Source organism: Arvicola amphibius, chromosome 9 (genome assembly GCF_903992535.2).
Source record: "Arvicola amphibius chromosome 9, mArvAmp1.2, whole genome shotgun sequence".
In the NCBI taxonomy this organism is placed as follows: domain Eukaryota; kingdom Metazoa; phylum Chordata; class Mammalia; order Rodentia; family Cricetidae; genus Arvicola; species Arvicola amphibius.
This window is the reverse complement of record NC_052055.2, coordinates 56,127,424-56,154,599: the sequence shown is the minus strand read 5'-3', so window position 1 is coordinate 56,154,599 and position 27,176 is coordinate 56,127,424. Positions and strand designations below refer to the sequence as shown.

At 48.6% G+C, this 27,176-nt stretch overlaps 1 protein-coding gene across 1 annotated transcript in view; it reads left to right on the top strand.

Moving 5' to 3' along the window:
• Vdr (vitamin D receptor) overlaps nt 1-10,476 on the top strand; it is a 29,141-nt gene extending 18,665 nt beyond the window's left edge. Inside the window, exons 5-8 of the mRNA XM_038343996.1 lie at nt 1,112-1,283; nt 8,596-8,747; nt 8,921-9,037; nt 10,217-10,476. Of these exons, the coding sequence (XP_038199924.1) occupies nt 1,112-1,283; nt 8,596-8,747; nt 8,921-9,037; nt 10,217-10,476 (701 nt within the window). The remainder of the gene's footprint in view (nt 1-1,111; nt 1,284-8,595; nt 8,748-8,920; nt 9,038-10,216) is intronic.
• The last annotated feature ends 16,700 nt before the right edge of the window (nt 10,477-27,176 follow it).

The following is a 27,176-nucleotide window of genomic DNA, read 5'->3' as shown; positions in this document are numbered from 1 at the left end:
TTGAGGACCACAGAGTGACTCTGGGCAAACCACTTGCTATGCCCACAGCCTGAGTTTAACCCCTGGAACTCATGTAAAAATGGAAGGAGACAACTCCACAAATTGTTGTCTAACCTCTGCATGCAACTGTAGTGTGTGTGTGTGTGTGCGCGCGCACACACACACACACACACATGCACACACCACCACCCACGAATAATAAAATTATAAAAACTTAAGACTAAAGTTTTTAAAGACGAAATAGTGTCCTGAAATATAATGACATATAACATATCAAAAATCTCCAACTACTAGATATCTGCATTGGTTCCTATTTTTTTAGTTTTTCTCCTGGGTAAAAATATTTATACTTATTCCAATTTTTTCTTATAATGAATACATGCAAGTGGGATCACTACATACATGATAAGCTCTCTCTCTCTCTCTCTCTCTCTTGGGCGGGGAAGACACCCTTAATCGCTCTACTCAGGTGCTAGAGGCAGAGGCAGGTGGTGAGTTCCAGGCCAGCCAGAGCTACATAGTGAGACCCTATTTGTCCATCCTCTTGTCTCCACCTCTTGAGAGCTGGTATTACAGGTACACATGACCACACTCGGCAACTGAAGGCTTTTCGCTCCTAGTTTCAGATAGTTTAGATTCCCCGCACAACCTCACCTGTCCTGCTGCACCCATCGCTGCATAAGAGCGTCCTCAATGCTTCAGACTTTACAAATACTAGCATCGACTTTATGTTTGTCTCCAACGTAGAGTTGGAAAATGTAAATATTCTCTACCTTGTAATTCCTTGATCATAACAGACACGAGCTTTTTGCCCCATGGGTTGAGGAAGTGAGTTTTTGCCCTAGGGTTTTAATTGAGTTCTTAGGAAGACTTCATGCTTTGCAAAATCATAGCTAAGAAGGACTCCCCCACTTCTCGAGTGTCTCTGGCTTCTTTCATTTACTGTCTCAAAACACTGAAATAAGAGATGGGGGGAGACCCAAAGAGAGCCTAGGAAGGAAGAGCAACCCTAGGAAAGGCAGTTACGATGGGGTCATGCAAGGAGTTCCTCACAGAAACACCTGGCTGGGGTGTCCTTAAGTAGCTCCCTCTTTTTCATCATCTCCCCCAGACATGATGGAACCGTCCAACTTTTCCAACCTGGATCTGAATGAAGAGGACTCTGTCGACCCTTCCGTGAGCCTGGATCTCTCGCAGCTCTCCATGCTGCCCCACCTGGCAGACCTGGTCAGCTACAGCATCCAAAAGGTCATCGGCTTTGCCAAGATGATCCCCGGATTCAAGTAAGAAGTTCTTGCAATGTGTGGGAAGCTGTCAGAATTCTGGGTGGAACTAGATGATACCCGGCCATCTTCTACTGCTTCCCCCATCCCAGAATGCCTGCCCCCATCCCCGCAGGACCTCAGGACCAGGGCAGGCCAGTCCTTTAGCACATGTAGCCCCCCCAGCATTGCGTGGAGACACAGTTCTGAGAGCAACTCCACTGCTCGCTTTCTGGATGATGAGATGACATCCCACCCAGCTTTTGCGACCAGCTAGGATCCTTTAAGGGTGTCAGAAGCAGGCCAAGGTGATCTAGTTCCATACCGCTGGCTCCCACTAGAGCCCTGCTGGCTCGAAACTAGTCCTCACATGAACCCTTTAGATTCAGCCTAGAAGGTTCCTGCATATCCAGTTCCGAGGCCAGGATGAAGTGACAGTGAGGACGACGTCAGGACTTCCGGACTTGTGAAATAATCCAGGAATCCTAGAAAACTGGAGACAGGTTCACTGGCATACATGACCAAATAGGTGGAGACAGAGAGTTCTGCTAGAGTAAGCGTCCTGCCTTATAGACTCCTTCATACAGATTTTGCTCACTCATGTCAAATTTATTTTAACAATAATTACATGTGGAATTGGGGAGATAGCTCAGGGGTTAAGAGCACTTGTACAAGCGTGAAGAGCAGAGTTCAGATCCTTAGTACTCACATAGGAAATCCAAGGACCGGAGAGCTGGCTCAGCAGTTAAAAGCACTGGCTGTTCTTCCATAGGACCCAAGTCTATTCCCAGTATCTACATGGTAGCCCACAGTTGTCTGTAACTCCAGTTTCAGGGCATCTAATACCCTCTTCTGGCCTACACAAGTACTGCATCCATATGCTATGCAGACATACAGGCAAAGCACCCATACATATAAAATAAAAATAAAGGTAAAAAAAATTCAGGCTAGCATAACTAGTAGTCCTGTAACCCCGGCTTTTAGAGGGAGAGGGGATCCCCAGGGCAAGTTGGCTACCTAGACTAGTCACATCAGCCAGCTCTAGGACTCAGGGAGACCTTGCCTCAATCTATAAAGCAATGAGAGATCAATCAGGTTGCCCATTGCCAATCTCTAGCCTCCACACACATGCTGGCTCATACATCTGTACACATTTGAACATGCACACACATACACAACGTGTGTGTGTGCGTGTGTATATATATAGGCATGTATAATACTTATATCTGAATATCCATGCAGTATTAAATATTCTTTTTTGTTTTGTTTTTTTGAGACAGGGTTTCTCTGTGTAACAGCCCTAGATATCCTGTAACTAACTTTGTAGACCAGGCTGGCCTTGAACGCACAGAGATCTGCCTGCATCTTCCTCCCAAGTACTGGGATTAAAGGCATGTGCCACCACACCATAAATATTCTTAAAATAATACAGTATTGTCACTCTATATATGTGTGTGTGTGTGTGTATACATGTATACACACACACACACACACACACACATATATATATATATATGATTAGATCTGTATTTATGAATATTCAATCTCTTCATTGTTTCCAAAAGTTCACTGGGTACATTTCCATAAAACCTGTATATAACATGGTCAAGAAATAGGAAGAAGTCAGTCAGCACAAATCAATGTTGTCATCCCTTCCCATGCTTGCAATAACTGAGGCCAGACTGCTTCCAGGTGCTGAACTAGGGTCCGGTGCTGAGTCCTGGGAGCTGCAAGTGACTTTAACATTGGCCGCCTTTGGACAGAAGCTAACATGAGGTGTTTCTCGTGGATTTGTCAATCTTTCCCTGTGAAGGAAAGCAATTAGTTATTGTCGAAATTCCACACGATCCTCTCAACAGGGGTAGTCCACGGAGCTAACGCAGCACCTCCCGGTTGGTTTCTGCGGGGAGACAGCTGCCTGTGTGTTGCCCTGTAGCTCTCACCAGCTCTGATGGAGTCAGTGTGGCTAACATGTAGAAGAGCAACAGAACAGGCTCTGTTGAGAACCCCCTCCCCGCCCCACCGCGCTGCACCCTCAGCTGTGGCTGAGAGGGCCAGGGTCTTTTCTGTCAGCCAGGTGGGCACACCTGTCTCCTGTATGGAATGAGGCCTGCTTCACCCTCAGAGTCTGGCCGTGGAACTGGCAACATATTTTGTTTAGTACAAGTTCCAACTCCTTCTACCGTGCTACATACTGCTGTTTGGTAGCTCCACGCCTTCCAAAGTCTTGTTTTGTGTAAACAACTAGAAACAAGACAAAACGAAACACCCCAAGGAACCGAAGTCCTGGCAGCAGCTGGCTTCCACCTGAATCTGAGAAGCAATCTCGTTTTCCTCACTCTGGTAGGGGCAGGGTTGAACAGGCGGCCCCTGAGCCCCCTCTATGTGCTCAAGTTTGGTGTTTGGAGGAGGCAGAGGCAACATTCATTGAATGCATAGAAAACCATCATGCATTGAGACCACCTAATACTCCCCTCTCTTGAGTACCCCAGCTTCTGTCCCCCGCCCTTATATCTTATTATTTATTATTTAGCTCTTATTATTACTCTCTCCTCCATTTCTCTCTCCAAGGCAGAGATGATCTTCTCCTTTCCTTTCCTTTCGGGCTCCATTTCCCCACAGGATTCACTAGCCTAGCCCTGTAGTCATGGCTAAAGTGAGATACGCATAGGCAGACGCGAGAACCACCCAGGTATTGCTGCAAAATGGGTTACGTTGATGATGAACACCCTCAGGTCTGCTCTTCTTTCTTCAGCATGGCCTGTGACAGCTCAGCAGATTGGTTTTGGTTTTTTTTTTTTTTTTTTTTTGGTGTTTTTTTTTGTTTTTGTTTTTTTTTTTTTTGGTTGGTTTTTGGGTTTTTTTTTTTTTTTTTTTTTTTTTTTTTTTTTTTCTTTCTTTCTTTCTTTTTTTTGTTTTTGTTTTGGTTTTTTGGGGGGTTTTTCGAGACATGGTTCTGTAGCTTTCGAGCCTGTCTTGGAACTAGCTCTTGTAGATCAGGCTGGCCTTGAACTCACAAAGATCTGCCTACCTCTGCCTCCCGAGTGTTGGGATTAAAGGCGTGCACCAGCACTGCCAGGCAGCAGATTGTTTTATAAGAAAAATGGGCCAGGCCTTTGCCAGAGCTCTGAAAGTATGCTAATATGGATACCCTGATTAGGCAGAAGTGGTGCTGTACCTGGATGGGAGCTAGCCCAGTAGCTCTCTGGGTTTGTGATTTCCACACCAAGGGGCTGTGTTTTCCTGAGAACAGTAGTTGTGTCCCTGGCAGCTTTGATCTTGCTGCCCGAAGGCGAGGGAGACAGGTGGGGAAGGCAAGATGAGATGTCTGTGTGGGTGAGGGGACCAGGGTTGGGATGAGACTCCAGCATGGGCACCGAACCAGCCCAAGGCGGCAGTTCCTGGGCTCTTCTGGGCGTGCACAGCACAACAGTGATCCGTTGGCTCTGCTCCCTCCTTCTACCTCCTCTCCCTCCTCTGCTGCAGCTCACCCACAAACCTCTCTGCACTGCAGAAGTACCTGGAGGAGGTAGGGTCAGGAGCAGCTTCTAAATTGCCGGGAGCAGTGGTGGCTACCAGGGCTAAGCACACACAGGCTGCGGTACCCAGTGAAGAGGCTACAAGGCCACAGCCGCCCAAACCCAGCTTCAGGAGCTAACTGCCTGCAGCCCTGCTGTCTCTTCCATTTCCAGGGCCCTCCAGTCACAGACAGACCCTAGAGGCTCCCTTCACCCTCTCCAGCACAGCCAGGTATCTTTCCACCCAGCAGCTTCCTTGTCTAAACTGTGAGGGTTGGAAGTTGATTAGGACACCATCTCTAGCCCCCAGGGACTCGGTGTCTGATAGAAGAGATAAGCATGTAAGCAAAGGCTGCCCAGAGATAAGAACTCTGCTGGAAACCTGCTGGAGACACCGTGGGAAGACAGGCAGGGAGGGGCTGCCAGACAGCAGCTTAGTTCCAAGGCACACCTCGGGTGCCTAGAGTGATCACAGATGTGAATAGTGACTGACTAGGCTGGGAGAGATGACACGTGGCCAGGCCCTGGGCTGGTACTCACTTTAGCAGAACAACCCCCCTTCTCAGTTTCCTGGGAACGATCTCAGAACGCTGCGCATTTCTCTGTTATGGGTAGAGTGTGGGCCCTTCGTAGCTTTCCTCAGGGCAGGTGGACGTCTGGACCACAGTAAACACCGATCCTCAAAACAGCAGGCATGCCTGCTCACCTCCAGACACCTGTTCTGAGCACAGACCTCCCTCACAGACACAGGGAATTGTCAGAGTGAGAAGTGACCAGACGCCTTGTATATTGCTGGGGTGCAGCATGACGCAGCCTACTGAGAACTAAGCTGGGGTTTCTTTTCTTCTTATTTTTAAAGAATTTTTATTTTCTCTTATTCTTTTTCTGTAATTTCCAAAGATTTAATAGTGAGCTAAATCTCAGATGGAGGCGGTGTTAGCATTTGATTGTTTGTTTCTGACACTGGTTCTCACTTTGAAGCTCAGGGAGGTCGGGAACTTACTATGTAGCCCAGGCTGGACTCAAACTCACAATAATCTCCCCAGCTACAGTCTGCTAAATGTTATCACAGACATAAATCACTACACCTGGTTAGTTTTTGCTTTTTTGACATGCATTGAGTATTTATACTTAGGAGCAGTTAGATACCATGTTGTTAATCTATTTGTCGGAGATTAAAAGGACAAAAGAAGGACACAGTAGTTCCCTTTAAAAAAGCAAAAAACCAGGACTGGTGAGATGGCTCAGTAGCTGAAAGTGCTTGGCAGCCTGAGCCTGATGTCCCGAGTTCAAATTTCCCAGAATTCATGGTAGAGGAAGAGGAGAGAAAACTGATTCTCCAGAATTCTTCCCTGGCCTCCACAAGTATGTAATATCACACATGCACCGCCACGCAATAATAATAATAATAATAATAATAAACAATAATAAATAAAATTTAAAATAAAAGCATTCAGTTAGCTCTGGTTAGGGGTCCTCACAGCTAATAGAGAAGTCTGCTGGTTCTGTGTGCCATTAGGACATTGCACAAGAATATGGCCCTATTGGTTATAGCTCAATAGAAGAAGAGGCTATTGGTGTAGAAGCTGGACCCTCACAGCTGGATCCAGAGGCTGTGAGCTCGGCTCTTGGGAAATCTGCAGCCGCCATGCCACCACCATTCATCAAGCGTGCTGGAGCGGAGCTGGCCACGCAGTCTCCAGTGGGAACTCCCAGCTAGAGTGCTTCTGGGATTTCTCAGTCCTGCTCCTTGGCCTGCCGCCTAACCGTGGAAGCCTTCCACTTCCCTTCATCTATTGTCCGTTTCCTGCACTTACACACTAGAGTGCTGCAGAAAGCATTTTAGCCTGTCTACAGAAGACTCCTACAGAGGCGTCTAGACAGTCAGGAAAAGAAAGCAGGGAAAGCCAGGAGTGAGTTGGCCTATCAACTGTCTTTCTCTGCCGCTGCTCAGACAAGCCCAGTTCTTGACTCAGAAGCCTGCAATGGTTGGCCTCCTGTCACATCAACGTGTTTATTGATCTTCTTGTACTCAAGGTTCAGTGATGATTCTGTGGGAAACAATAGCGCAATTAAGAGATGGTGTTGGCTCTCAAGTATAAACAAAGCTTAGAGCTGGGAGTGGTAATTCCAGCTCTCAGGAGGCAGAGAGAATGCCAGCCTGGGCTACGGAGAACCCCGGAGTCCAGAACACAAAACTAGCACAGGCAGAGGCAAGCACATGAAGGGAAAGGGGAAAGTGAGCACCATCAGTATGCACTGGTGACAGAGAAAGAACCCGCTCTGCTGATTCCGCCAGACTCCATGCGAGATCACACTTGGTTTTGAGACCAGAAAGGTGTGATGGAACCTTAAAGGAGGTGTTTCTGAACCTGGAGAGATGATTCAAAAGGCAGAGGCTCTTGCTGCCAAGTTCTATCCATGGGACCCACTTGGTAGAAGGAGAGTAGACACTTTCTGAAGTTACCCTTTTTGACCTCCACCCATGCACTGTGGCTCATGCACACAAGATAAATTAACGCAATTTAAAAAAAATTGAAAAGAAGAGTTGCTCCTAGCTGAAACCGTGCATCCTCAAAGGCATGCTGTGTAGGAGAGCATAGCAATTGAATGCAGAGTGGTGTCGTGTTGCAAGAATGGAGAGGTGGTGGCATTTGTAATGGGAAAGAGGCCTGGAAAGCGGAGCCAAACTGTGGAGTCTGGGCTTGATCCTAGGGAGGATCTCGTGCACAACAATGTCATTGTCCTGTAGCAGCAATGGGAAAGTCGAATGAGAGACGTGAGACTCTGGGATTCTAGTAGGAGGCCCTTGCACAAACCATGGAGAGAGCCATTGTCTTAGTGCTCTATTGCTGTGAAGAGACTCAATGACCAATGTGACACTTGCATTTTAACTGGGGCCTTGCTTATATGATCACTATGGCAGGAAGCAGACAGGTATGGCTGCAGCAGTAATTGAGAGCTTTGTATGCTGATCCACAGCAGGCAGAGAGAGGACCACTGAGCCTGGTTTGGGCTCTTTAAACCTCAAAGCTCACCCACCCTCAGTGACACACTTCCTCCAATATGAGCACACTTACTCCAGCAAGGTCAAACTCCCTAATCCTTCCCAAACAACTCCACTCTTCAGTAACTAAGCATTCAAATATATGAGCCTATGAAGGCCATTCTCATTCAAACCACCACAGCAAAGGAGATGGCTCAGGAGATCAGGTGCCTGCTACGCAAGCTTAAGGACCTGAGTTCGGATCCTCAACATGCACGTGAAAGCCAGATGTGCAGTATGCATCTGTAACCCCAGTGCTAGGGAAGGGAGGCAAGTGGATACCTATGGCTCACTAGCCAGGCAGTCAATCTGAAACAGCAAGTGATCTGATCTCCAGACACAGCATTCAATAAAAGACATTGGACATCAACCTCTGGTCACCACAGACACACAGACCAAGAACAAAAACAATGGCGTTCTGAGTCAGAGCTGTCCTAGTGAGAACAAGAATAAAGTCACGGCTCAACATGTGTCTTGGGAACAGAGGTGGCTAAGCTTGGTACAGAGATGGACAACTGGGAAGGAAATGCAATGCCTTCTGCAAACCTGTGTTACATACCACAACACAGGGAGCTTTCTTTGGCTGTCCCTTCCTCCTGACCATAGTAGCCTCTGCCGTCGGTCACTGAGCTACTGGGAAAGCCTTGGTCTCTTCTCGCCTCCCAGACACCCTCTTTCACCTTCCAGGGTATCCCTGTCCAAACAGGTGCCTGTGACCTGCAGATTTTTACTGGTTGCCTGACTTCTCCCTTCCCACCTTCCCCAACAGGGATCTCACCTCTGACGACCAGATTGTACTGCTCAAGTCAAGCGCCATTGAGGTTATCATGTTACGCTCCAACCAGTCTTTCAGCATGGATGACATGACATGGGACTGTGGCACCCAGGACTACAAGTATGATATCACTGACGTCACCAAAGGTGCGGTTAGACTCCTCTATTTTCCCCAGTTCCCAGACTCTGACTCTATAGTCTCTGAACGCTTGGGGTTGTGACCAGGCACCTGGAAGAAGAGCGGGCAACAGCAGGGAAAGACGGGCAGGGTGGATGCTTCTGCTCTCACGCTGGCTGCTTGCTCTCTCTCTCTCACACAGCTGGGCACACCCTGGAGCTGATTGAGCCCCTCATAAAGTTCCAGGTGGGGCTGAAGAAGCTGAACTTACACGAGGAGGAACACGTCCTGCTCATGGCCATTTGCATTGTCTCCCCAGGTATGGAGCTGAGCAGGGAGGCACCGAGAGACTTGGGGCATAGTGGGGATGGTCATGTGGTAAAAGCCCTGCTCAGAGTCAGTGGGGCAGTCTGAGAGAGCAGGGAACAAGAAAGGCAAATAAGGAAACGCTCACTTTGCTGGGTTTGCATAGCCCATATGGCATGTGGAGGGGTCGTTCAACACACGTGACTTTATCCCATGGAGGCCAGGGTGATTCAGAGGACTTTGAGGAACCAGATGAACAGGGTTCCACAGGCCACACATAGGGCTTGGGTGTTGCCAGTACTCAGGTTCTGTTCTTGTCTGAACTGGGATGAACTTTCCTGTCACCCGAGGTTCTTTGGAGGCAGGGAACAAACCCTTGTGGAGCAATGGATGCTTCTGCTTGAGTTGACTTTGGAGGCTGTGGGCCGTGACCCAAGGTGGGAAAAGACTAAGAAGGGAGTTGTTGTGGTTTTAGAGATGTTATATTGGTAATAAAGTCGAAGGAATACAGTGCTGGCTCAGCCTGGACCACGTGTGCACAGGGGAAAACTAGTGACCTGTGTCCAGGAATACTTCCCAGGCTGAAGGTCCAGGGAATAGGCATAGGTTTCCCTCCTGATGCCCAGCTGGCATGTACTCACTCATTCACATGCTCAGTAATGATTTCCTGAGCACTTACTATGGCTAGGCACTAGGCAAGGATCAGGGCATCGTAGCAAACAGGATAGACTTTTCCCTCAACAAGGTTAGCGGGGAAATGAATGCTAGTATCTACTCATTTTCATTATGATGAGAGTTTTGAATATGAAGATGATGCGATACTACAAGAGAGATCCTGAGGGAGATCTGGAGAGGCGAGGTAAGGGGTATCAGCACAGCCTTCTTCAGGAAGGGCTTTGAGTCTGTGCCCTGACGAGCAGTCAGGCAGGCAGAGTGGAGAGCTGATTTCCAGGCAGAGGGAGGATGCCAGTGTGGAAGATCTGAATACCAAAGACTGAACCTAGAGACAGAAGGAGTGAGGTGATGTGGGGCAGGACCAGAGGAGCCCATGGAAGGACTTGGTCTCAAATATAGTGGGATGTCATGGGGGGAACACTGACATGGGTATCTGTCTGGATGGTTGGCTGTGTAAGTGAGGAGCAAGGAACACAGCTGAGTGCCCCTGTGTCTTCCTCCATCCCCTGTGACACAGACCGACCTGGGGTACAAGACGCCAAGCTGGTTGAAGCTATTCAGGACCGTCTATCCAACACGCTGCAGACCTATATCCGCTGCCGCCACCCACCGCCAGGCAGCCACCAGCTCTACGCTAAAATGATCCAGAAGTTGGCTGACCTGAGAAGCCTCAACGAGGAACACTCCAAACAGTATCGCTCCATCTCCTTCCAGCCTGAGAATAGCATGAAGCTCACACCCCTTGTGCTGGAGGTGTTTGGCAATGAGATCTCCTGACCAGGGTAGCCTGCAGTGGTGCCTGGGTGGGGCCGCTCCTCCAGGGCCCCGTGTCCAGGCTCTGGGCAGGTTGCAGTCCAGCTGTGTCTCCTGCCCCCTTCTGGAGTTCAGTCCTTCCTCTGCCATTGCCCACGTCTGTCTGGCCCATCCTTTCCCCTGCCCAGCCTGTCTCCCTTTCCTGCACACCACAGGTTGGCCCTGTCCCTTGAGACTTCAGTTAAGGAGAGACTGCTACTCATTTGACAAAGAAACTCAAGCGGGCATAGAGGGCAGAGGACGAAGGCAGGGCCCTGCCTGGGGATGCTCCCATTATAACAGGCTACTGCTTGTGCCAAGGGAGGCAGGCAGGAGAAATGTGCTCATGTCTCAGGGACAGGTACCTGTATCTCCCCCGACTCTGGCCCCACCCACCCAGAGCCTAGTGGGAAATTCCCTACCCCTGCCAAAAAAGGGTACCCACCTACCCACAATCTCCTGCATCCCATCTCATCCTGCCGCCAGTGTGTGCTATTCCATCCCAGGGCCCAATGTGGGGCCCCCTTCCTCTGCCACTATACTCATGGACTTGTTCACTGCCAAGATGACCAAATACACTACCACACTAACCAATGAGTACTCACCTAGCTCCAGAGTTCCCACATTTGAGATTTTGCCATGGGAATTCCCGGGGGCCAGCAACTCTGCACCAGGGGGCTTCTTCCCCATCCTAGAACCACTGACCTAGAGAGCACCTAAGGATAGGCCCCAGGGGATGGGACACGGGCCAAGTAAAGAAGAACAGAGCCAGCCTGTTCTTCGCACAGGACAATGAATGAGACCCCCCCCCCCGTCCTTGTCATCAAGCTGAGGGTCCCTCAGCCTGGAGATATTGGGACCACTCCTCTCACCTACACATGTGTCAAGACCATATGTCCCCAACTTTCAGAAACTCCCCAGTCCTGTCTTCACCCCTTACCCTGCCAGTGCCTTACCACCTACCTAGAAAAGCCCCCTTTTTCTCTGGCTTCCCAGGAGCTCACCAAGAATGTTCCAGAAGTCATCTCAGCTTCCCCGTCACCCCCATTGGAGCAGCAATGTCTCCGCTCACTTGCCTAGGGGAGCTACCTTTTCTTCCTGTTAGAAGGAGATGGGAGAAAGCCAAGAGCTGCCCGAGTGGCGCTCCAAGCCTGCTATCCAGAGAGAAAACCAGACAGGAGCACTCCTCACCTCCGGAGATAGAGAGGAGTGATCAGAGTGTGTGGAGTGCAAAGATATGGGACCAGTTCCCTGATTCCCACCCACCACCCAATGTCAAGGGAGGCTTATGAAACAGACAGGCGATGGGCTAGGTGCACATCTTTAAACTCCACTTCTCTGTAGCAGCCCAGCCCAGGAGCTTGAAGCCCTGATCTTGCTCACCCCAAGTACACCCCTTTCTGATCATGGGTTGTAGGTGTGTGGGACCCATACAGAAGAGGTTCTCATAGGGGGACTCATAGAAGGTCCTTAGGTAAATGTTGATTTAGGAAACACAGCCACATTGAAAGCAGCAATACAATGCTAAGGTCAGTGGGAACATAGTTACATTTTTTGTATTCCCCGGAAACCCTGGGACAAGACAGATTTAACACTGCAAGAACCATTAGTATCCACCTTGCACTGCGTGTCCCAGAATTCAAGTGGAAAGCATCTGGGGCCACATTCCCATATTGCAGAACGGCATACAGAAGGTTTCATTTTAAATTTCTTAGATCAGGGTTGTTTTCAGAATTAGACCCCATTTAGACTGTGTCCTACCACTGAGGTAAGGTGGTAGCACCTGAATCAGCAGAGTGTGTGTGTGTGTGTGTGTGTGTGTGTGTGTATGTGTGTGTGTGTGTGTGAAAATATTATACATTGATGATTGATCGTTACTGCTTAAAAAACTACAGAGAGACTTTTGATTTTAGCTGTAGAACACACCGATCCAGCTCGCTGTTCAATGGGAGGGAAAGTCTGGAAATTGCTAAGTACTTCAGCGCCTTTATAACAAGAACCTGCCATTAGAGAAGAACATGCTTTACTGGGGCTTTTATACTCAGAAACATCCCCAGGCCTGGAGAAACTGAACTTATGGCCCTGGGCTGTTTTATATTGAGCCTGTTTCCACTGCTCTGGTAGATGGCCCAGGATTTGAGGAAGCCCTGGATTTTAGAGCAAACCTACATCTGGGACTTCCTTCTTCCCCCGGATAATAACCCACCCACCCGTGCAAAGGCCTGGCTTTTGAACTCTCCACTTCAGCCCTGTGTGCTACTCTTGTCTTGTCAATAACACGTGTCGATCTTTGGAAAACCTCCTCCTCTGTCCTCTTCCTTTCCTGCCCTCTCCACAAAACTCTACGGGCCTCCAGAGCAGGCTAGTTAATCAGCCCAAGGACCCACCACTGAGGCAGCGCCCAGAGGGATCCTCGGAGCAGGAGGAAACCAAAATGACTAAGAAAGTTTGAGAAGCATGTCTAGTCCGTTCATTCTGAACACACGAAGGTCGGCATTGAAAGAGATAGCACTTCTGAAAGGTATTACTAGACAGACACCAAAATGGAAAAGCAGCAAGATTTCCAGAGATAGGAGAATCCTCCTGCTGCCTCCGAGGAGGGAAGTCGGGAGTCCAAGCCGGGCCAACAGTGATGGTGGACATAAATGACAAATCTGGTGGACATTAGACATCTAAAGAGCCTCCAAAGAGATTCCCATAGAGGAAAAAAATGTTTTCTAAGGTCTTGTCAAATAAACCGTGAGAAGGCTTTGCCAAGGGTACCAGACGGCTCACGCTTGCGCAGCGCTCCCTCTGTGACAAGCACCGCTGTAAATAAAGGCCTCGTGAAAACCAACTTGTTTGTTCTTCATAAGGACCCATGAAGGTTGCCTTCACACGGCAGAGGGGGTCGGCTGCCCACAGCTACACTGGTGGTGAGGGAGAGGTGAGGTTCAGACCTGGGCAGCCATCTCGGGAGCCTTTAATTAATTGTAATGTTCTACCACCTCCTACGGAGTTAAGCCCTGTGACAGATGATAAGTAGTCTTGCTGCCACCCTAGGGAGGACATGAGGGAGGTTTCCATTCAGAGATGGTGAAACTGGAGGTGCTGGGTCACAGAGTGCTCTCTCCCCAAGAAGCATCTGGCCTAATGTGTTGGCCGCAGTCAGGTGTGGTACTTGCCAAAGAACATCACCAGGAAACCAAGGGACTACTGATAAAGAAAGTCCTTACACTGGAGACATCTGTTAGGCCAGTGCCTCAGAGTGTTATAAGTACCCCTGTGCATCAATATGACTCCTTAGGGGCCCAGAGGAGGAAGACAGACATAGCTAATAAGAATGTCCAGCCAAGGACTCCGCTCTGAGAACTGCAGACAGCACTGCTAAGCCCCACACACATATTTTTTTTAAGTGGGTTCAGAAACCTGGGGCACAATTTACCTTAATTTACAGAAACATCTGAAAAGATCTCAAGCCACAAGCTAAGATGTCCCAGTGGAGTGAACCGGAGAGAGGAACTGGACAGAGGTTGGAGGGTTTTCCTAGAGAATGGAACACGTAGCTACCTATGGCAGGCCCATCTGTGGGAGTGTGAAACTGAGCGACACACATCTCCAGTGTTCTCAGAGATGGTCCAGACTAGCACTCAATCCAGGAAACACAAAAAGCAGACCAAAGTGATGCATTCTTACACGCCAAGCTTTTGGTCTATACCTCACTGTTGAACCACTTACTTTTATTTTATTTTATTTATTCACTGGTTTTTCAAGATAGATTTTTCTCAGCTGGGCAGTGGTGGCACACGCCTTTAATCCCAGCATTTGGGAGGCAGAGGCAGGTGGATCTCTGTGAGTTCGAGGCCAACCTGGTCTATAAGAGCTAGTTCCAGGACAGGATCCAAAGGTACAGAGAAATCCTGTCAAAAGAAAGAAAGAAAGAAAGAAAGAAAGAAAGAAAGAAAGAAAGAAAGAAAGAAAGAAAGAAAGGAAGGAAGGAAGAAAGAAAGGTTTTCTCTGTGTATCTCTAGCCGTCCTTATAGACCAGACTGGTTTTGAACTTAGAAATCGACCTGCCCCTGCCTCCTGAGTGCTGTGATTAAAGACATGAGTCACCATGCCCCGTTGAACCTCTTAAATTTAAAATCACTAAAATCAAATTAACAGTGGAGCATGGTGGTGCACACCTTTAATCCCAGCATTTGAGAGGCAGAAACAAGCAGAGCTCTGTGGGTTCAAGGCCAGCCTGGTCTACAGAGAGAGTTCCAGAATGGCAATGGCAATGACCATGTAGAGAGAGCCTGTCTCAAAAAAAAACTTCTACTAGGTATTATCAAAAAAAAAAAAAAAGCCAGACCAAAATAAGCATTCAATTCTGCAACTGAATAAGCCAGGTCCCAGAGTTTCCAGTGCTCAGCGGCCTCAGAACTACCATGAGGGACAGCGTGTATCAGAACATTTTTATCGTCACAGGGTGGTCTACCCCAAGCAGTCAGCCCTGGTGCTTTTGTTTTGGAGATAGACTCTTACTGTATAGCACAGGCTGGCCTGGAACTTACTTTATATCACGGACTTACTTCAAACTCAATGCTTCTAGTAGGATGAGAGAAGGGATGTTGTGGGGCAGGGCTCACAGCTGCAGACAACTTCTCGGAGTCACCACATACACCATCATATGCTCTGAGTGGCTGTATACACATGTCATATGTTCTAAGTGGCTGTATACACACATCATATGTTCTGAGTGGCCGTACACACGTCATGTGTTCTGAGTGGCCGTATACACATGTCATATACTCTGAGTGGCCGTACACACACATCATATGCTCTGAGTGGCCGTATACGCATGTCATATGCTCTGTAGTGGGTGGCCATACACATGCGTCATATGCTCTGAGTGGCTGTACACACGTGCCATATGTTGGACAGTGTTGTGAGGGCGGTTCAAAGGAAGCAGACCCTAAAATGGAGTTTGAAGGCCAGAGTTTTGCTGGAGAGGGGTTGTGTGAAATAGCATGAGACAGAGGAACTGGACTGAGAAATAATCCTACAGGACCCAGCCATGACAAGCTCAACAGAGACCAAGTGTCAATAGTTTACCCTAAGACAATACCTGGCTCCAAGAAAGGTCACAAACTTAGACTATCCAGGCACCAGCCAGGATCAGACCATACAAAGGAAATTCCTAATGTTCCAACCATTGTAGATAGGCTCACCTGCCAGCACACATCCATCACTTTTCACCAGGACACCCCTAGACAAATGTCAGCCAATTAGGGGTCCTGAACCTTAGAAATCCCTCACCCCCACCTTTGCTATTATAAAAACCCAACCCCAACTGAACTCGAGGCTCTCTGATCTCTCTAATACGATTGACACATGGAAAGTCCGAGTTTACAAACTCGTGTAAGAATAAAGGTTCATGGCTTTTACATACAGGACTCAGTCTCCTTGTTGGTTTTGGGAGGACTTCGTGATCTGAGCATAACAATCCCAATGAAAGTCCTAACACCGCTCAAGGGGAGCCTGGAGCTGGGCTGGACTTTGGATGGCCTCCTGTTGAGAAAGATGGGGTTTTTTTAATTAATTAAGTGTATTCATTTATTTTACATCCCAATTGCAGGTTTCCCTTCCTCCCTCCACTGCTCCCATCTCCTCACCCCCAGCCCCCAATTTTCTACTTTTACATTAGAGAGCCATTAGGTGCGGCTGTCCCCAGAATCAAGGGTGACTTGATGTGACCTTGAGATATGCCAAGGGCTGGTAGGAATACAGCATATTTTTTCTCGTTCTATCTAAACCAGGCAGGACCTTTTTCAGAGGACTGTTGTAGCTTGGGAAGAAGCTAGAAGTATTCAAGGGCTTCCTTGTAGTTCTGGGGAAGGAAACACCCCCCACCTTCATCCCTCCATCTCCTCAACTCCCCCTACACCACCACCCCACCCCATCCCACCCCACCCCACTGGTGATTCTTTGAGCCTCTTCCAGCAGTGAAATCTCAGCTGGAGGCTCATCTTGAGCCTCACCACTAGGGGGAGTTACTACCCTACAGCAAGGCCCTGGGGTCCTGCTGCTGAAGTCACCTGATGTGTTTCCCTCCTACACCAGTACACTGGACACCTCAAACAGGGGTCTCCCCAGGTTCAGATTTTGTTGCCTCTGAGCCCCAACTGTGCTGAGGGTGAGAAGCCTGGGATTGTCCACGGTGATTGTGTGTTCTTTCCGAAGTTTCCAAGTACAGGCCCACAAAACAGGCCATTGGAGACTAGCAGCAAAAGCCAGAGTAACAGTTAGGGGTGGAAACTACACCCTGTCCTGAGGTTGCAGCCTTGGTTTCTTCCTCTATAAAATGGCAGCTGTAACAGTAGCCACCTTGATAGGTTACTGTTGCTATAGATCACCCTGTGTAAAGAATTCGTCACAGTATCTGGCACAAAGCCATCAATCAGAAAGGCCTGCCAGCGTCATAGTTGGGCTGCAGGGTGGTCAAATAAATGTTTACTAAGAAGGTGATACTGTTGCCATGCTCTGTCCACTGATTCTTTCTGGGTCGCTTGATTGTCCCCAGACTTCTGTCTATAGCCTCTTCTTCAGCCTCTTGCTAGGGGCTTCTGTTCCCTGATTGTCAGGATCTAAAAAAGGTGTCATTAGGCCATCTGACCACCAGGGGGCAGTGAGTCATTTAATGAGCCAAATTGGACCCAACCGAAGCAGATTGTCGGGGCTGGAGGGGTGGAATCTAAATTGAGATACAAAGAATTATGGTTACTGCCACCACCAACTTCTTTCAGTTATATCTTTTCTTTTACAACTTCATCTCCACAAACCAACAAACGAAGGAGAACCAAAACCAGAACCAGTACCCCTTAATCTCCTGATTTCATGACGTGTGGATTACACCCATAACCGAGGTGAACAGGGACACGTGCTTAGAGGAGACTGCACAAGGGTCAGGAATCAGATTTGATCTGTCGTCCTTACGCTCGCTCTTGTATCCCAGGGTGCAGTGCAACTCCCACCTCTATCTCTCCAGGGTCCTTGGGTCCCTGTGCCAGATGTTGGAACTTGAGCCACTGCTGTATCCAACAGGTTCCAGCTCGCCACATGAGACTGCCAGTCCAGAAGCTCTCGGCTGTTCTCAGGACTCCCTTGCCTCTTAAAAACAAGGAACCCTGGGAACTTTTACTTATGTGAATTATACCTAGCTGCTAGGTATGATGGTATATAGCTGTAATCGGGGCACTTATGAGACGGAAGCAACAGAATTAAGAGTTTAAGGCCAACCTAAGCTACATTGAGAGTTTGAGACCAAGGAGAACTTCATGAGATGCTGTTTCAAAAATAAATAAATAAATAAAATCTGGCAATATTTATGATGTTAGAAATCAAAACTGAAAAATTTTAAAGTACATATTTATTAAGTTTTAAATATAATAAAAAATGAATCTTAGACATTAATATTAAGCAAATATTATTTAAAATGGCCTTCTTCTGAGCAGCACTATTTTAATGACAAAGACGCTGTTTCTCAAAGTTATTTAATGCTGGCCTTAACAGAAGCCAGCTTCATTCTTTATCGGGTTCTGTGTTCAGCCTGGTGTGGCACCATGGTATCATGGTCATCATGGCAGCCACTTTGGGGGAAGGGGAGGCACTGTAAATTTGGGAACAGAAATAAAAAAGGTAAATAGTGCCTTGGTAGTGCTCTTATGAAAAGCGTTGCAACATTTGCTTTTGCAGGGTCTCCAAGACTCACAGAGACCCCAGACTACACTTTGGGGCCCCTGCTGTATTCCTTCTGCACACTGCCCCCCACAGAATCCCCTTGTTCTTTGAACTCATAGTTCCCCAAGAAGACAAATTCCCTTTGCTCCTTAAATCTCCAGCTCAGACTTCATGGCTTTCCCAGATCATCCCTGCCCCTCACCATCCTGTCCTCCCATCCCTGCCCCTCACCATCCTGTCCTCCCATCCCTGCCCCTCACCATCCTGTCCTCCCATCCCTGCCCCTCACCATCAGTACTCCCATCCCTGTTGCTCCATTTGTGTAAAATCACACTTTCGCCGTGCCATAGAAGGAAGCGTGGCATGTATTTCCAGCATGTTTACCAGACTGGAACAAAGTAAAGCTTCCATAGAGCCAGCTGAACATGCGGATGGATGAGCATAGCACAGTGTGCCACTCGCTTCCATAAGCCTTGGGCAGATCTGTTTTTCACAATAATCATCACGTTTAAAGAGTTTTCTGGAAGCCAGCAGGGTGTCACAGGTCTGGTAAGTCCAGTGCTCCAGAGGCAGGGACAGGAGGATTCCAAGGACCAGGCCAACCAGAGCTTTGTATCAAGAAACTTTTTCAAAACAACCAACCAACCATTTTGCTGGGGTCCCCGAAAGAAAATGAAATGGAAATGCTTATGCAAATTCAAACCCTTCCCTTGAACTTGGGAAACTGAACATTTAAGTTCATGTGGCTTCAAAACCCATACGCCAACTCCCTCTCTATAAAACCTCATTGTTTTTCTCTCCTTTTCTATTTGGCCTTATTGGGTTTTGTACCAATTGAGGACTCGGCATTCAGATGTTCATATCAATCTGACAATGTATCCCACGTTAGGCTGCTTGAATCTTCTGACTCCTCCTTTTGTCATCCAGTATTCTCTGTTTTATTTCTTATTTTTTTGTGTGTATGCATATTTTGTCTGCATGTACCCATGTGTATCATGTGCTTGCCTAGTGCCCAGGAAAATCAGATGTGGGCATTAGATCCTCTGCGACTGGAGTTACAAATTACTCTGAGCCACCATGTGGGTCCTAGAAATCAAACATGGGTCCTCTGCAAGAGCAAGTGTTCTTAACCACTAATCTATTTCTCTAGCCCCATCTAAAGCTCGTGACACTTCTCCGGGCCTTGAATCTTCCAAAACTTAGGTCAGTGTTGAAGGAGATGGAGCCAAGACCAACCCCCCATGAAAGCCAATCCCCCTGAAAGCCAACCCTCCTGAAAGCCAACCGCCCTGAAAGCCAGCCTTTGTGCATTAGCTGGGAACTCTTCGGTTCAGTGCTGAAGACAGCGCTGGTGAGGAAAGAGTGGGTAAGGAGAGGTGGCTTCTCAGGTAAAGAGAATGTTTGGAAAGATTAGATCCCCTGCAGGAATGTGGGGAGCTTGTCCATGCTCTCGGGGCCCAGCCATTATTCCCCAGGTCTATACAGATACCTAACTAGATCAGATCTGAGATGCAAGGCACTCAAGAAGGGAAAAATCAACTATCAAACCCCAAGCTGCAAATCTCCTTCGAGCAGGTCTAGAAAGAAAGGTATAGCCTGCGAGGCCCTCACTGCCGATCAAAAGATGCTGGAGGGAATCCCAGGCAGCCCTGAGGCTCCTGGCAGAGCTCTCTTTAGTACTCCAGAACCCGGAGGGGAGTAACCAACTTGACAGTTCTTATTTTGCTTTGGAGGAGGAGAGAGTTCTCCCTTCTTCCTTTTCCACTGATATTCAGTCCCAGGACTCTGCAAAGGCCCACCCCACCCTCACGCAAACCCATTTAATTAAAATCCTTGCAGCCATGTGAACACCTGTGGCAACTGGGCAGCTGACAGGGCAAGTGGTACCCTCAGTCGGCTCCTGACCACCATTTCCCCCACTGCCTTCTCACATGACCGGATAGATCCAGCGATCCTGAGAGTGAACCCCGGGCAAGCCTGTCCTGATGAGGTCTGAGAACTGACAGCAACTGGGCCAGGCATGAGAAGCTGGTCCTGCCCAGTCGAGCTGACTTCAGTGCGGAGCCCTCTCCCACCCAAAAGCCGTGTAGGCACAAGAGAGTGGATTCTGAATCAGCCCTGGGTGATAAAAAGGGGATGGGGGAAATGATAAAAAAGAGAGAGAGAGAGAGAGATAGGGAGAAGCCAACTCCATTTCCTCTCTGATAGAAACCCCACCCTCAGGGACTCCCTGCTTTCTGCTGTGTTTACAGGAAGGGCTTGAGGTGCTGGAGCAGAGAACAAAGGGGTGGCAGACGGGATATTGGTGGCTCTTGCTGTTATGTGACAAAACTTCTCCCATGGAGATGCAACACAGGCATCTACTCGCCCCAGACAGGGAACCCACGACAGACCAAAGTACAGACACCAACAAAGTCCAACTTGCTTGGAGTTGGTTTATAGGAGTGTGGGTGAGGGATCACTTACAGGAGCAGGAATGACTCCAAAACAGCTCCATCATGTAAGCCCACCCCAGTATAGGTGGCAGCTCCCAAAGCTGGGAACCTGGAGCACACTGTGTAGCCTGCGGGTGCTCAACAGGTCGGAGAGTGTCCTTGCCGGGTGCCTCAGATGGTCTAAATCTCATGCAAGCAGTTCTGTGCTTGGGCCTCTTCCTCATAGCCTTTCTTGTCTGAGAGTACTCTTTGTAGCTGGGTACTGTTTGCTCTGGCAGGGCGGGGCATAGTGAAGCTGGTCGGTTTCAGGGACTTGCTGAAACTATTTGGTTGTTGTTGTTTACCTTCCTGCTTAAGGCCCTCGCTCGCCTTCAGGCTGGAATGTTCTCATCTTAGAGGAGATTGATAGGTAACACCTGCACAGTTCTTTCCTGGAAAAATCAGCGGTCATTGGTCACATGGTTATTTGCTGGTTTACTTGGTAAATGCTCACTACAGCTCTTCCTACAGGACACTGAATGTGGTACCAGGCCATGAGGACCACTTAGGTAGATGAGCTCTGTGCTCTTCTCACCCCCTCCTCCTCTCGTCTTTGGCAGAAAGGACAATTAGTGAATCAGGGCATGGGCTTCAAGGGTTGGTCTTTCTTGGCCTGTGAGATGACCATCAAGCCTGATGAGGTAAGTCCCCGGGACCTACATGGAAGAAGGCAAGAACAGACTCTCAAAGGTTGTTCTCTGCCACACTTGCATTGTAGCGTGCTTACCTGCTATCCCCGTCCCCAACACACACAACCCTCTTCCACCCCCACACAAATAAATCTCAGCACTTGCCAGGCTGCAGGATCATTGTGAGTTCCAGGCCAAACTGTCTATGTATCGAGGTCCAGGCCAGCCAAGGCTACAGTGAGACCCTGTTTCATAAAAACTAGATGATGATGATGATGATGATGATGATGATGATGATGAAAGAGGTGGTCATCTTGGTAGTGTCCAATAACCTTGGGGGAAATGGCTTGGGTTGTCTGAGCCTAATTTTCCTTACCTGCGAATGGCAACACAGAGTCTTTCTAAAGACAGAAAGATGACGTAAGGAAGGATTGTGGCATGGTGCCTGGTAGGGCTTTGTCTAAGGCAGCAGAAACAGCATCCAGGGGCAGGATGGGACCCAGCCCCACCTGCACTCAGGACATGTTCCCTGACTTCTGTAAGGAGCGACATTGTTCTCTGAAGGAAGGAGCTGTGATGGTGAAACAAGAGCTCTGATCGCACCTGATCCATCACAAGTGCCTGAGAAATGTCGGCCTTTATTGTGACGTTTCCCTCATCCTCCGGGGATGTTCTTCTTTACCCAGTAATGTCTTCCTTCCAACCACCTCCCACAAGTTTCTCCCCAAACCAGGGCTGGAGGGGGCAGGAGCTGGCACTCACAAGCTCCACTCTCCAGGACGCTCTTGTCAAGGGCTAAGTGGATACTCAACCAGGCCAGGAAGCTGGGCACACCCAGTGCCACGCCATGTGTCCCAGAATCAGGGTGAAGCCAGGGCAGCCCCTGCAGAGGCTGGAGGACCTGGCGATGGGGAACTTGCTGAGGGGTATCTAGCCCTGGGCACTATTATCTGAGCGTCATTATCTCCTCCTGCAAAGCCCTCTCCACCCATAACCCCCAACCGAGATGACAGCTCAGCAACTGTCTCCAACTGCTCTGATTCAGGATAAGGTTAGACCCTGGCCCCACTGCCACACATTTCATCGCCACCACCCCCCCTGCCACATGTACTGAGAATGTGCTAACTGTCTCTCTGGGAGTGAAGAAGACCGGAAGGAAGGGGATACCCCAGTGTCTAGGAGACCCAGGACAGGACCAGGATGGCAGGGGGTCTGACAGAAGGGCATCTTGCTCTCGTTGCCCCCAGTCTTCTCTGCTCTGCCTTGCTGCTACTGCTGCTGTTGCTTCTGCAACGTAGCCTGTCTCAGACTGCTCTTCCCCCACCCTGTAGCCCTGAAGCTGCACACCTGGCTCCCACATCAGATAACCCAACCACAGTAGCTCCCCTCACACGACCTACTCCCACCCTCTCCTCACCCCTCACCCTCTTCCTCCCCTGGCTCTTCTACCTTCTGGTGCACCTAGATAGCCCCTAGAGAAGGTCCAGGAAACTAAAGACCAGATGGGAAAAGGCAGTGTGAGAGTCAACCCCGGTCCGCCTCGGCATGTGCAGGCTGCACAGCGAGGGTGGAAATGTACTCTGGGCCAGTTGGAAACAATGATGGGGAAGGGACCCCAGTCCAAGCCTTAAGGTATGAAGGAAACCCAGTCAGATAAAAGTGAGGGGGTGGGGACTCTCGGAAAAGCACAGCTCTGGTGGTGGGGGGTTGTCTACATGAGGGAGACAATTTGTTTCTATCTTTCCCGGGGCTATTTGCATTCATGACTAGTCCCGAGCCCAAACTTCCCATCAGAGCTTAACCAAGGTTAAGGCCAGAATTTTGGTCAGGGACGTAGGTGAAGGTAACCTGGAGTTAGCCTCAGCCCCCTCACCCTAACCCCCTGCGGAGGCCATATCTGTAAGAAGAGGGGCTTCTAGAAGGTGTGTTGGCGGTTGCAAGGCATTATGGGGAGGAGAGTGCTGGGACACAGGAAAAAGGGACAGAGACTGGTGGGTGCCTAGGAGCTGGGGGTTGGAGGTTTTAATGCCTCTTAACAACAAATGAATCATAGGCAAATGAAGTGGAAATGATGGTGAAAATAAAGATGTGTTATTTCAAGGCCCCGTCTCTCTGTCATAAGGAGGTGGGTGAGCAGGGAGGAACCCGAGGCTTCTCAGGCCGGATGGCGTCTGTAGGTGGGGGCCCAGGTAGAGTTCCTGTGGGGAACAGTGAAGTGATGGTTCATACACATCTCTTGTCACCTTCAGGGCGATGTGAAACAGCAGGTGGTCAACCACAACCATCCACCCTTCCCCCAGAGCACCGTAGCCCTCCTAGCCACTCAGCTCCTCGGTGAGTCCCCTAGTCCTTCCCTGGTCTCCCTGTGGCCACGGCTACAGACACAAGACACGGGTCCTCAGTACCTCCTCTAGAGAATCCTCTACCCTGTCCCTCGAAGCTCAGGCCATGGCCTTGTCCTCAGCAGTGGCAGAAGGGACACTCAAGTTCCATTTCCTGCCTATGATCAGAGCATCCTAGCACCAGGCAGGGAATCTAGGTGAGTCCTGGGCCACTCCCAGGCTGTGGGCTTTCTGCCATCAAGAGAGTGAAGTTCAGCCAGGCTGTGGTGGTGCACACCTTTAATCCCAGCACTCAGAAGGCAGAGGCAGGTGGATCTCTGTGAACTCAAGGCCAGGCTGGTTTACAGAGTGAGTTTCAGGAGAGCCAGGGTTATACACAGAGAAACCATTAAACAAACAAACAAACAAACAAAAAACGAAAGAAGGAAGGAAGGAAGGAAAGTAAGAAAGAAAGAAAGAAAGAAAGAAAGAAAGAAAGAAAGAAAGAAAGAAAGAAAGAAAGAGTGAAGCTCATATCCATGTGCTAGGACATGAGAACTGAGCTGAAGAAACAGACTTTTTCTGACGGATGATTTCATAACTTCATTTTGATGTTGTTGTTGTTGTTGTTGTTTTTCAAGACAGGGTTTCTCTGTAGCTTTAGAGTCTGTCCTGGAACCTGCTCTGTAAACCAGGCTGGCCTCGAACTGTCTTCTCCCAGGACGCTGTATTACATTCATAAACATCTTTTTAACTGCTTGGTCGTTTTCTGCTGAGTGGAAAGACCGTACTCTACCTCATCGTTTTCCAATTGTAGGATTCAAATTCTGCCTAATTTTCCGTATTACGAGTGGCTTGATGGTGAACACCCTTATACACATATTTTACCCCCATGCCTGACTTCTGACCATAGCTGCTTGCTTCAGAGTACACTGGGTGGGGTAACAGCAATGGGGGGAAAACATTCATAGCTCTCACCTTCTACTGCCAAGCTGACTTCAAAAGAGGTCTGCCACCACCAGCGGCATGCACTTGTCACCATTCTCGCTGGTGTTTGAAATGGCACCTGTCTTCTCTTTGTTTGATTGGCATTTGTTTTTTTCTGTGTGTGTGTGTGAGAGAGAGAGAGCCTTCAGGCTGAGCATCCCCCTAACTTTGTGTTTCCTCTTTCCCTGGAGAGTCTTTTTCTATGCTTTGAACTTCACTCTACTGATGCTTTGGGGCTGCCTGTCAGTTTGTGTGCTCTCTCTGTGGGAAAGGCTTTAAGAGATGTCAGCTGAGCTGCAATCTCTCTTGTTCATCCCCCCCAGATGCTGACCTTTGAATCTCTCCTATGCATCCCCCCCCAGATGCTGACCTTTGACTCTCTCCTGTGCATCCCCCCCACATGCTAACCTGAGAATCTCTCCTGTGCACCCCCCCAGATGCTGACCTGTGAATCTCTCCTGTGCATCCCCCATGCTGACCTGAGAATCTCTCCTGTGCATCCCCCATGCTGACCTGAGAATCTCTCCTGTGCATCCCCCATGCTGACCTGAGAATCTCTCCTGTGCATCAACCCAGATGCTGACCTGTGAATCTCTCCTGTGCATCGCCCCAGCAGATGCTGACCTGTGAATTTCTCCTATGCATCCCCCTCAGATACTGACCTGTGAATCTCTCCTGTGCACCCCCCTCAGATACTGACCTGTGAATCTCTCCTGTGCATCCCCCCACAGATGCTGACCCGGCACTACTTGCTTTCTTTCAGTTTCTGCCCACTCCTCTCAGCCTCCTCCTGCTTCCATTCTTTGACAGTTGGTTTAGTCTCCCCTCCTCTTCTGAGTTCCAGAACACCTGTCCTCTCCATGTCTTCTGGTTATCTTCCTAGTACCTGTACCTAGCTTGATTTCTCTGCAAATGTGTCTCCCCATCCCCAAAGTTCCTAACTCCACCTGGGTGCCCTTGGTTTTAGATTGTTTGGAGAAGAGAAAGAGGAAGGAGAGGCTGGTATTGTTCTTTAAAGATTTGTTTTTGTTTGTATTAGCTTGCCTGTGTATATGTAAGGGCAACACATGTGTGCCTGGCACCTGTGAGGTTATGATGAGGACATTTGCCAGGCAGTGGTGGTGCACGCCTTTGGTCCCAGCACTCAGGAGGCAGAAGTAGGGGATCTCTGTGAGTTCGAGGCCAGCCTGATCTACACAATGAGATCCAGGACAGCCAGGGCTATCAGAATTCCTGTTTTGAAAAACAAACCAGAGAGAGAGAGAGAGAGAGAGAGAGAGAGAGAGAGGATGTTGAGGATGTTGCATGTTCTGGAACTGGAGTTTTATAGGTGTTTGTTAGCTGCCCTGTGGGTGCTGGGAACCAAGCAAGGGTCCTCTGGAAGAGCTGCAAGAGTTCTTTTTTTAAAAAAATATTTATTTATTAATTATGTATACAATATTCTGTCTGTGTGTATACCTGCAGGCCAGAAGAGGGCACCAGACCCCATTACAAATGGTTGTGAGCCACCATGTGGTTGCTGGGAATTGAACTCAGGACTTTTGGAAGAGCAGGCAGTGCTCTTAACCTCTGAGCCATCTCTCCAGCCCCTGCTGCAAGAGTTCTTAACCAATGAGTCTTCTCTCCAACCCAAGGCTTGTGTTCTTAAAGAGGAAGTAAGATCCTACCTACTGTCAGCCCAGGAAGAGGCCTAGGAAGGGAATGAGAATCCCCACTGCTGACTGACTCAGTTTCCTGGCTTACATATGTATTAGAACTGATTTCAGGTCTAGAGAGAAGACACACTTGAACCCCAGATGAGCAGCCATTCCCCTAAAGTAAACCCACCCATGACGCTGACCTTGCTGGCCTCCTCCTGGGTTCTTACTAAGAAGAGACAAAGGGCTTAAGATCAAAATCATAAACCTGTTGCTGTCCCCACAGGAACCACAGCCATAGCAGACATAGCGTCATAGCCCCAGCCATAAAAGACATAGCCCCAGCCATAGCGCCATAGCCCGAGCCATAGCAGCCAGTCAGAACTGAAATATGCTGTAAATGGAACATACACCTTGGATTCCAAGGACTTGATATGAAAAAGGAAGACGATAATTTTATATTTTGATTATATATGAAATATTTTTAATATATTAATATACTATTTAATCATCTATTTTCTGAAGTTGTTGGTATGGCAACCAGAATATGTAAGGTTGAAAGTGCTGCCCTTACTCTGCGTCTACTGGACAGTTCTGGTCTAGACTGTCCAGCGGGGAAACACGGGTATAGCAGGCTTTTTCTTTTGGGCCACCAACCAGCTCCCAAATCATGACGTGGAGACTTCTTAATTTTGAATGCTTGGCTTAGCTTAGGTTTATTTCTGGCTAACTCTTCTAACTTAAATTAACCTGTTTATCTGCCTTTTCTTTCTGTATGACCTACTTTTCCTTCCTCTTCCATGTCTGTCTAACTAGCTGGTCCTGGGCTTCTTCTCTTTCTCCCTCGTCTAGTTTGTCTTCTCTATTATTCTCTCTGCCCGGCAGCCCTGCCTATCCCTCACCTGCCTAGCTATTGGCCATTAAGCTTTTTAT